The sequence below is a fragment of the Pipistrellus kuhlii genome, unplaced genomic scaffold (assembly GCF_014108245.1).
Source record: "Pipistrellus kuhlii isolate mPipKuh1 unplaced genomic scaffold, mPipKuh1.p scaffold_m20_p_8, whole genome shotgun sequence".
Classification (NCBI taxonomy): Eukaryota; Metazoa; Chordata; class Mammalia; order Chiroptera; family Vespertilionidae; genus Pipistrellus; species Pipistrellus kuhlii.
The window spans coordinates 47,546,665-47,558,428 of record NW_023425584.1 but is presented as its reverse complement, the minus strand read 5'-3'; the positions used below and the strand labels follow the sequence as shown (position 1 = coordinate 47,558,428).

The 11,764-nt window shown below is 48.2% G+C and overlaps 1 protein-coding gene across 1 annotated transcript; it reads right to left on the bottom strand.

Moving 5' to 3' along the window:
* Window positions 1-1,499: 1,499 nt before the first annotated feature.
* POU4F2 (POU class 4 homeobox 2) lies at window positions 1,500-5,179 on the bottom strand. Its single transcript, XM_036424036.1, has 2 exons — window positions 4,637-5,179; window positions 1,500-4,150 (listed from the first exon to the last, which is right to left on the bottom strand). Exons 1-2 carry the CDS (start codon window positions 4,925-4,927, stop codon window positions 3,200-3,202), a joined length of 1,242 nt encoding a protein of 413 aa, XP_036279929.1. The 5' UTR covers window positions 4,928-5,179; the 3' UTR covers window positions 1,500-3,199.
* Between the last annotated feature and the right edge of the window lie 6,585 nt (window positions 5,180-11,764).

Genomic DNA, 11,764 nt, shown 5'->3' with positions numbered 1-11,764 from the left:
ATCCGTGGTGCTGAAATCAGTATCCAGCACAGTGAAATTGGAGATTGGCTGCTTTAAGACTTTCAGAAAAACTAAATCTAAGAATAGGGAATGAGATGGAAGAAGAAGTTTTCAAACTCCAAAACACAGGATTAATATTAAACCATGGATATCACTATATCTTAATTCACAATTCTTTCTTTTAAATTCCCACAACTTTTAATTTTCTTAGGCATCTATGCAATGCATCCCATTATTTTGAAATGGACACGTGGATTTGGTTTCTTCAAGTGTCTCCTTATTTCAGATACAGGAAGATAAATTCTTCTACTCATTACCCATACAACTTTTACGACTCTTTTTGTTATATCTGAAAATCACAATAATTTTTCCAACAACGTTTAACCCCAACTTGAGTCACTATAACAATTTTCATTGACTCCTAGGATATTTCTCATCCTCAAAATAAGAAATATCCCCAGACAATTCCATATTAGAAGGGTCACAGCTCAAGTTAGCAGAATTACCCCTGGAGGATGACCTATTTCCTCTCTTGTTGGACTTATAGATTAGTATGATGTTTCATCATTAATAATGCAAGTATCTAAACCAGAGCTTTCCTGCAGGGAGGGGTAGACTATTTGAATCCCTAATATGTTGCTCAACTGTTGTAAGTAGTCTTAAACTTGTTAAAATGGGTAAGGAGGTATCTTTAAACTAGGATCACAAAAAAAGTCTGTGTATCAAATATGCAAAATTTCTTTGTGCCAGACCACTGTTAGATAGACTTCCAACAACTCTGATTATCTGTGTGAGTCATAGAAAGGGGGCAATAGTTTGCTCCTTCTAACGACCTAGGAAATAATTTGCTCCTCAATCCCACTCTACATATTGTAGAATGTGGTTTTCAGTAAAGGTGTGGGAAAATGGGAAGGAGGAAGGGAGTAAGGGAGGGGAGAGAGAGAGAGAGAGAGAGAGAGAGAGAGAGAGAGAGAGAGAGACTGTACTTCCTGCTCCAGTTTGGGGGCATTGCTTCCCAGGAGTGGTAGCTAAACTGAGGACTTATGGTGGACCAACCCTTAGGCCTCAACCAGAGTGTCCTATCCCCACAACTAGGTCTTGACTCTTGACATACCCAGTCTCCCAGTGCTGCTAAAAACCAGACTGAGTCCTTTTCTTCCTTTTACTCATGCAACACCTCAGCTCACAAAGATCTCTTTGCAGAATTATTGCAGATGCAGGGAAAGGACCTGTGACTCTAAATACTTTCTGAGGAGGTATTTAGAGTCACATATCATCATCTCCACTGGGCAGAGCACCCTGTGAGATGAGCTCTGACTGTTAGGAGGCCATGAAAACCCCGTCATTTTATACTTTTCTAGAGAAACACTTCCTACTAAATCCAAGTCAGACTTTGATAATAATTAACCAGCTTCTCTATAATAAACCATGAGATGTGTTTCTGCTTTAAAAAATTCCCTATCAAAATAATTCCAATGTAAATGATTTAAAACATCACATTTTAAAAGCCGTTTAATTTTAATAGCACATTTTAATGAAAAAGCAGCATACTTTGCCAATAAAACATTAAAATCATCTCTTCAATGACAATCAAACAACACCAAAAATAATACATTACCATAGTAAATAAACCATCTATTAACAAAAACAAGAAACCAGATCATATACAGAACTCAAGAATTTGGAGATCCTCAGATGGGACAGCAATACAGCAAAATTTGTAAGAATATATGTGTATCATTTTGAATGAAATATTTACAATAAATAAGGTACCAGTCGTCGTGTACCCATTTTTTTTGTTCCAAAAGAATTTTACCAAACAATGTGAATTTACAAGCAGTGCACTGTCTTTCTTAAAGTTCAAATTAGTTTTTCTACAAACAAACCTCCAAAAGGAAAAATGGAAGGAATCCTGTAAATGTTAAAATGTAATTAACAAAGCAATTGAAAACCAGAAGACTGAAATACCTTGGTGGAATCTGAGAATCTGGAAGAACAAACACCAAGTGGCAAATGCGCCTAAAGCTAGAAAATGATGCATTATAGTCATGTTTCCAACAGCTTCACTTCTTCTCTCCCATCAGAGGTGTGTGTGTGTGTGTGTGTGTGTGTGTAAAAGGGTGTGTAAGAGCATGTACAGTGGGGATAATGTGGGAACCCCCATTAAATATGTAACAAAGTAAACAATACTTTGGACAGTGAATCAGGTCTACACGATTAAGACATCCATTACTGAGTGTCAACTCACAAATCAGAACACTACCAGTAAAAACAAAGAAAAAAATTCTTCATTCCAAGTGAGCATATACAAATGGGCTGAAAGAAACACAGTGTTAATAGGAAAACTGTAAAAATTCAGTAGACTCATCAAACATAAACATTTTTTAACTTCACTAGCCATACATTCCCCCCATTTTTAAAGACTAAAGAAGTTTAATTAATTAGGATGTTTACAAATTAGGTTGCCAGAGAGATAAATTAATAATTTACAGAGGGTTGTGCGGCAATAATCTAATAATAGCTTTCAAGATCAGTGAACACAGCAGGCGCAACTCCTTTCTTAAGCATTAACACTTCAAAGAAGGAAGAAGGGGGGGTAAGAACCACAATAAAAATATATATATAATATACAGTGTAAATGCAGAAAATCTGCCATCTTTTTTTAAAATTCAAAATACTTTAGAGATGTCTCTGTCACATTAAGCATCAACTCTAGTTTAAAGTTTCAGTCCTGAATCAATTTCTATTTCTGAAAAATAGCTGCAACGTGTACTTTTAAACTTGAGCAAGGGTGATGTCTTTAGGAATAAAAACAAATCTTACTTGATCATTCTGGAGGGCCTTTCAAAAGGCTATCTCTTCTGCCTTCCCGCAAATAGCCGGCTCCCAGACTTCCTCCGCAGAAGTCCAGGTGCCTTTTCCGGGGTGGGGTGGGGTGGGGTTCAAAGGGACAACTTTGCTGCAACTGGACAAATCCCTTCTTTTGTTTTTCTTTCCTCGCAGGAGTTGCCGTTTCACATTCTCACCGGGGCTTGCGGCTCAGCTGCGCGCTCCCTCTCCAATCCCCCACTTTTCTGTGGATTCACATTGACTGGAATTATTTTCTGGTCGCCAAACGAAGAAAGAAAAGAGGCAGGGGAGGGGGGGGGAAGAGGGGATGAGGAGGGGGTTGTGTCCCTGGAGAGGCCAAGGGTCTCTCCTAGATGCCCGCAGAATATTTCATTCTTTTCTGTTTCTGCCTCTGGTTGCAGAACCAGACTCGCACCACGTTTTTCTTAAGGTCCAGCTTCTCGGCGATGGCGGCGATCTTCTCGGAGGAGGGCCGCGGCTGGATGGCGAAGTAGGCTTCCAGCGAGCGCTTCTCGGGCGCCGCGATGGACGTGCGCTTGCGCTTCTTCTCGGCGCCGTTGAAGAGCTCGGGCTTGGTGAGCTTCTCGCGGTGGGACTTCTCGGCCTCCTCGAGCCACGCCTGCAGGATGGGCTTGAGCGCGATCATGTTGTTGTGGGACAGCGTGAGGGACTCGAACCTGCAGATGGTGCTCTGGCTGAGCGAGCCCACGCCGGGGATCTTGAGGTTGGCCAGCGCGGAGCCCACGTCCGCCTGGGTCACCCCCAGCTTGATGCGCCGCTGCTTGAAGCGCTCGGCGAACGCCTCCAGGTCTCGGGGGTCTGCGTCCACATCGCTCATGCAGCCCATGTGGGAGGGCAGCCCGTGAGGGTGGGCCATGCTGAGCGCCGCTTGGTGCATGGGGTTCATGGTAGCCATGTGCGGCGCGTGAGCCGGCGTGGACACCACGGCGCCGTCGGGGCCCGCCATGGCACCCAGCGCCAGCCCGGGGCTCAGGTGCTCCAGCAGCTCGCCCTCCAGCGCCTGGTGCGGCTGGTGGTGGTGATGGTGGTGGTGGTGATGGTGGTGGTGCGTGCCCGCCGCCGCCAGCGCGGACGGGTGCGAGATGGGCACCGACGAGGAGGAGGCGGAGGACGTGCACGGGATGGTGTTCATGGTGTGGTAGGTGGCGTCCGGCTTGAAGGGGCTGTGGTGGGGCGGGTGGTGGTGGTGGTGGCTCTTGCTCTGGGAGACGATGTCCACGGCCGCCAGAGCCTCGGCGCGGGCCAGCAGACTCTCATCCAGCCCGCCGAATATATTGCTCTGCAATTGCAAGTAAAAGGCACACATTACGCTCAACAGGGAATTGTGCGCGCGCTCTCTCCGGAAGGAAGCCCCGGCCCTTCTCCTCTCCACACCGCTGCCGGCGCGCTTACAACATCCCCAGGACGTTAAAATAATAATAATTAGTATCAACAGGATTAACGATCCTGAAAAAATTGCAGGTGAGGAGGAGAGGCAGCAAGCCACCCAGAGAAAAACTGAGCGCGCACGAGGAAGAGGAATGTGAGCCTGCAAAAAAACACAACACAACACAACACGGCGCGCGCACAGGCAACATCCCAGGTCATAAAAATTAATATGAAAGGAAAGACCCGCTGAATACATAAGAGAAAGGGGGGGGGGAGAGAGAAATTGGTTGGGAGGTGTGGTGGGGTGATTTGCTGTGCAGACATGAAAAAAACATCAAGCAGATAAAGGGGGCTGTCAAAATGTGCCTCTAAGCGGTGATTATGCAGGAATACGCACCGGTGGGGTTGGAAGACACGCTCTCCGCATCGCCTCGGAAGCCCCGCCGCCACCGCCGCCGCCGCCGCTGCCGCTGCTACTGGAGCTGCTGCTCCGGCCTCCGCCGCCCCCGCCGCCGCCGCCGCTGCCGCCGGCGTTGCTGGAGCTGCCGGGAGAGCTGGCCGCGGGCGCCGCGGGGGCCGAGGAGCCGGGAGAGGCGCTGTGCAGGGCCGAGTACTTGGGCTCCACGTGCAGGCTGCCGCCGTGCGGCATGCTGAACGCCTGCTTGCTGTTCAGGGACATCATCATCATCTTCCCGGCCGGCCGGAGCGCAGGTCCGGAGCGCCAAGAAGTGACCCCGGCTGCCGCCGGGAGCCTCCCGAGAAGCACTGGTCAAGCGCGGCCGGCCGCGGGGACGGGCGGTGCAAAGTTGCGCTCACCCTCCGCTGCTCCGTGCTCGGCGCCTCTGGCCCCGGCTGCGCGCTCCTCCACTGGCTCCGGCGTCGGTCTGCTCCGGGGCTAGGCTCTGCCAGGCGCTAGCTGCAGACCTGGGCGCCCGAAACTGCCCCCGAGCTTCTCGGCGGCGGAGTTATACTCCCCTCTCCCTGCGCCTGCCCCCGCACCCCCTCCCGCCCGCCCTCCCGCGCGCCTCCGCCCTCCCCTGTTCGTTCTTTCGAGTCTATCTTCTCTTCTCCGCCCGTGCTCCTTCGAGGCTCCGGCCCTTTCAGAGCTCCAGACACCCGCCTCCTGCTCTCCTGCCGCGCCCTCCACCTTCCTTCCCTTTGGGCTCCAGCCCGCTCCGATGCCACCGCCCCTTCTCGGCGCGCCCCGCAGCTCCCACTTACCTTAGTGTCTTCTCCACCCCACCCCCTGGCCAGGTCTACACTCCAGTCCCTCCCGGGGCAGTTCCTCCTTAGGAGCTGGGCTCCGGCCCCTCCTGGAGACCTACCTACCTCACAGGGAAACGAAACTCCTAAGTAAAGTTGCGGGCCAAGCCAACCTGGAGTGGGTTTTCCCTAGACTGCTAAGAGCCTCTCGTACCTGGCTGTCTCCCCCACCTCCTGTTTACCGCGAAGTTCCATGCCTCCGCCCCCACTTGGCCCGCCCCGCCCCGCAGCTCTGGTGACCCTGAACCCAGGCTCCCGGCCACCCTGGTGGGTCCGGATGCTGCTGCCCTGGACCGGGTTCCTCCGCGCTGCTCTGCGCTCCCGTCCGATGTGCGCAGTGGTGGGTGATCTGCTCTGCGCCCCCTGGGCCCAGCGGGTGCCTGGTGCCCAAGAGACGGGGGTCGACAGGGCTCAGGGCTTTCTCTCCCTCGGCTTGTCTCCGCTCTCAGCGGATTGGACGGCCTCTGAGCAGGCTCGGGTCGCCTGTGCGCATGCGACTCCCCCCTCCGCCCCTTGTCCCCGCGTACTCCCCCAGCACCATCACCGACACACACTCCTCTCCACCCTCTTTTCTTTCCTGCGGATCTTTCTCCTCCTCCTCCCTGTATCCAGTTCAGTGTGAGTTGGGTCTTAGGCGGATCCATGGGCAAACCCTGCCATTGGATTTATTATTCTTCATTAGCCACCATCAAAGGAGGAAGGGGCAAATGACAGAGGGAGAGGCAGGGCCAGAGATCAAAAAGCGCATGTGCTGCTGAACTCCCCACACACATCCCAACACACACAGACACACACACACACACACACACACACACACAGAGACACACACGCCCTCAGGGGCTGGCACAAGTCCCACTTATCTTCATTTCCACAGCCACTCGGTGAAGAGGTAGACTATTTTTAGCCAATACTTTTGTCCCAGTGGGTACCACTTTTCTTAGAAGTGGACACACACTGTTCCAACTGTAAAAGAAGGAGACAGCCTCTCCTACACACACACACACACACACACACACACACACACACACACCACAGTCTTCCTCTCCTCCCCGTTCTGGTGCCTTCTCTCTACTTTTCCTTGGTGTTGGGGGCCCGCTGTCGCCTCCCCAGAGCGCAGAAGGAGCGGGGTGCAGGCCAGGGTGAGAAGGTCCCTACGCTGGAACCGGCGGGTGGCCCAGCCAGGACGGGGTGGCTGGGAGCAGGTGCAGGCATACAGTGCCTGGGGAAGGCGAGCAGGTGCGAGAGCAGGCGGCAGGCCTGGGAGGCGCTGGCGCGCGCTGGGACAAAACAGTGGGAAGAAGCGTGGCGAAGGGGGGCCATCGAGTGGTCAGCCCCCGGAAGCCCTGCGGCAGCAGCAAGAAGGGGGTCGCCGGTTGGCCCCTGACCTCAGCGGGGCGGGAGGCAGGATCAAATTGGAAGCATAGACCTTACTATTGTACATGCCAGCCCTGGGAAGACACCGCTAACTGCAGGCGATGGGAACTGTCCATGGTCCTTAAGCCCCTTGCGCTTTCCTGTGCTGCTCCCAGGTTTGCCTTTCTCCTCCCTTCTTTGGCTACGTAAAGAGTAGCCAAAGGGGATTCCTCCTACCTTCAGTAGCTGAACCCAGCGGCCTGGACATGGGATGGGAGAGGGGTTGTTGACATAAATGAATGTGGCTTGCCCGGGACAGTTCAAGTAAATTTTTAGGTGTTTAATTTCTATACCAACAACAGCCACGGTAATTTTCAAGGAAATAAAAAAAAAAAAATGACATTGTATAGCTCTCACTGTCTCAAGCTTCGAGAAATGAAATAAATCAAAGTTAAAAGCTTGAGTATCATTTAATTATAGTGCGAACAGCGCTTTGAAAGAAGTAGAGCAACATCTCTAAACAAATTATCACTGGGCCAGGAAGGAATTATTAGATTGAAATTTCATTTAGGCTCGGGAGACACCGCGCTTCACTGTGTAATCTGCTATGCCTCATCTGATTTGTATGCTTAATTCAGCTTGACGAATTTATTAGTTTTCATAATAGTGAAAATATTGAGCAGCACTATGGGCTAATACATTGTATGTACTATAAATTGTATGTCATCGTAGAAAGGCTGAAGTCTATAGAAATCTTTTATTAATGCCAGCATTGGAGGGAGGATTTTTGTTCAAGCCTTAGAGAGGAGGTTCACACCAAACTCCACTGTTGCTGTGTCTCACTTGCCCATTAACATATTGTCATACTAATTAGACTACTTCATCAGTGATATAATTTCAAACTTTAAATTATGTTCTAATTAACAAGGGTTGTCCAATTTGCTTAATCTTCAAAAGGTTTTGGATAGTCTAATTAGTATAAACTGTTGAGCATCTCTAAAGCCTAATAAAAAAAACCATTAAAATATTTTGGGTATGTTTTCTATCAATTCTGTGTAAGGTTATCATGGCTCATGAGAATGCAGGAAGATAGTAATTGAAAGACAAATATATGCATCTACCTAGTTTCCCCAGATTACAATACTAAGTGAATCACAGGAGAAACTTTGGGTATTGCATCTCCTAAACAATCTGTGTGTTTAAGTTAAGGTGTAAGAATACCAAGAAGACTCCGCACGCGCCTGCACACACTCACACACACACACACAGTCCAATTAAAAAATGGGCAAAGAATCTGAATAGACACTTCGCCAAAGAGGATATATAGATGGCCAAATAGACATATGAAAAGATGCTCAATATCACTAATCATCAAGGAAATGCAAATTAGAACTACAATAAAAGGCATTACCTCACATCTGCCAGAATGGCTACTATCAATAAATCAACCAACACCAAGTGCTGACAAAAATATGGAGAAAGGGAAACCCTGGTGCACTGTTGATGGAAATTCATATTGGTGTAGCCACTGTAAAAAACTATGGATTTACAACAAAAAATTAAAAACAAAACTGCCTTGTGACCCAGCTATTCCAATTCTGGGAATATATCTGAAGAAACCTTGATTCAAAAGAATATATGCACCTCTGTGTTCATTGCAGCATTATTTACAATAGCCAAGAGTTGGAAGCAGTCCAAGTGCCCATGAGTAGATGAGTGGATGAGACAGCAGTGGTACATTTATGCAATGGAATACTACTCAGCTGTAAAACCAACAAAAACAAAAAGAAGAAGAAGAAGAAAATTGTACCATTTGGGACAGCATAGATGGACCTGGAGAGTATTATGCTATGTGAACTAAGCCAATCAGAGAAGGACAAGTGCCATGTGATTTCACTTATATGTGGAATCTTATGAACAAAAGTAATTAACAATATAGAAACAGATTTATAGATACAGAGAACAGACTGACTGTGAGAGGGAAGGAGATTGGAGGGCTGGGTGAAAAAGATGAAGGGATTAAGAAAAAAAATTAAGGAAAAAAAGGAATTCTAAGGAGAAAAAACCACATGGGGAAAAAATTCTTCTCTTTCATTAGGTGCCTAATTAGATGTAAAGTGAAAAGCAACCCTGAGGAGTTTCCCAAGCATTGTTGTGGCAACAGTCTGCTGAACTTGGATTGCAAAATCAAATATTGGAGGTGTTTTGAACCTCTCCCTGTCCCCTCCTCCTTTATTGAGCTTAATTACTTGCAATAGTTGTTTTAATGTATGTTGTCACCTGGGAGTATTGAGAAATGCATATCGTTAATATGAATTAATCTTGATTTTAATAGCAACTGACAACTGATCTCCAAAATGCTAAACACTTGTCACCATTTCATATGGTAAATAAGGTAGTATAATAAATTCGTAAAATAAAGAGGGAACTGTTGAAATAACTGGAAAAAAAACTTTGTTTGATATGGAATTTATTGACTGAAACTATTTGAAGCAGGACAACTTCCAAGAGAATATTTTCTGATGGCTAAAACCCATATAGCCTTAAATTAATTTCAATATAATTTTAAAAAATCTCCCAGATGTTTCTCAGTGATATCTCAAATTCCAGGCAGGGGGGGAAAAATGAAGCTCTTCATGCTAATGATCAGGTTGAGATAAAAATGTGTAGATGTTGAGAGGTTCAAGAGTATACTTCCTTATATTCCCTTCCCCTGAAAAAACACACTTAAAAAAAAAAAAAAAAACTCCCAGAGTTAGATTTCCCTTTTTCTCACCTAAAGTGAAAAATGAGCAGCAGTAATTGTGTTGCATTAGTGGGGAAATGCAATACTTTCTTCATCACCAGGACTTGCAGTAGTGCAATCACTCCTTCCAGGAGTGTCCAGAATACCAACATATTTGCAGTGATGTCAAGAAAACCCATTTTCATTTTGCCCACAGGCATTGCTGCCAACTGCTCCATAAGTGCGGAAGCTGCTCAGCGATGAAGAAAGACTCCTGGCTTCCCAGGGAGGGGGAGGTCTTCTTCAGCACTGGATAGTTGGGAATAAACTCCTGGGGTGGAAGGAAATGGCCCAATATCTGAAATCTACTTCATAAGACCTCCACATACACGTTTATGCCCAAGCACCTATCCGCAATGGTGTCTCTGCACACCTGCAGACTCACCTACTAAACCAAAACCAAAAACAACAACAACAAAAAAGTGACTTTTAAAGCACAGAAATGAAAAAATGGATAAACTGTGGGACCAGGAGAGGGGCACCATTCTTCTTGCCATCCCTCTGCTTGACAATAGCCTCCATTCCATCTGCTGCCAGAGGCCAACAGAGGTGATCGACTTCCCTCCAGGTGGGTGAGGAGTTGCTGGAGATTCCACTCAAACTCCTGGGCAGTGGGGTCCCAACCCCGAATGCAGCCGCAGCCATCCCAAGGGGGAGAAATCACTGTCTCTTCATTTTCTATTAAAATTTTAAGCAATGCATTCATATTTTACCCGAACTAATATGTTTTATTAAATTTTAATCCATAAGGGCAGTGTGATTTCTTTGTATTTCAAACAGAATTGAGTTGGATTGCAAGAAAGATTTCTTAAAGGACAGGTCTGACTCTATTCATGCACCATTTCAATCTTGGGTAGACAGGACTTGGGGGAGGAAAGAGGAAAAGGATAGACAGCTCCCCCCTCTTTAACTCCCCCCCTCGCCCCATCTCTGCTCCTCAGGGATCCAGAATGGAATCGGATGCCCTGAGCTCTCTCCGGACTCCAAAGCTTGGGGCTGAAGTATAGGAGGTGATTAGGAGCCTCCATAGCCTCGTCTGCTCCAGGGAAACAAAAGAAAAAATAAAATAAAAGAAAGACAGAAAAGAAGGGAATTAGCCTTGGCATTGAGACTTCTGGCCGCGCAGAGATTGCTGGCGGTGGAGGGAAGTACTGGGGAAGGCGCGCTCTCCGGGTTTCCTACATCCTGAGACAGGGCTGCATTCCGGAAGGACACGCGCATTTTGCTCAAACATCTTTCCTCTTCCAAGCGGTCCGCCAACGCTGCTGTGTTTGTCTCTAATGTTCTCTCCCCACTCTCTCTGTGAGCTCCAAGTCTCCCCTTTCGCTCAAAGCTGTCAGGCACCCACTCTGCCCAAAGGCACGGCCTCCTCCCAGTGCCTTCCTGGCTAACTCTCCCTCCGCCTCCCAGTGCCAGCGGCCAGCCAGCGTCTCAAAAAAAAAAAAAAAAAAAAAAAAAAAAAAAGCCAACCAACCAAACAAACAAAAAAACCTGGCGCCAGGCGGTTCCCAGGCTCTTCTAGATCGAAATCGGGCTTGCAGCTTCCAGACCTCCCATCCAGGCCAGGCAGGGCGATGGGAGGGGAACAAAAGCAAGTGGCTATTGGTGCTCTGGAGGGCGCGCTTTGGGGACAGGGACAGACTTGCCCTGGGGACAAGGCCTGGAGTCGTCGGATGAGCCACGCGGGGCTCTCCCTGGGTAATTCTGGGCTGAGGAAAGTGGCAGGGCAAGGGACAAGGAGTGAGTAGATGCAAGGTAGAAAGAAAAGCAACCGTTCCCTCTGTCCCTGGTGGAGGGAAGGAAGCAGAGTTCAATTTCAGATAAAGCAGACAGGGTGGAGGGGGACGCAGGACGCAGCCAGCCTGTGTCTGCTGAATGCCCGCGGAGCTGCCACTTAGCTTTTGCTGAAGCTGGTTGTGGCAAGAAGCCCTCACGCAGGGCATAGCTGATTGGACTCCAGTGAGGACTCAGGGAAGGACTCAGTCCTTGGTATCCAACTCCGCTGGTCCTAGAACGCTGGGGGCGGGGAGGGATGGGAGGGAGGACGCAGATTCACATCCTGAAGCACTGGACACACTCAGACACGCACACACCCACGCACGCAGGCACACACATGTTAACAGT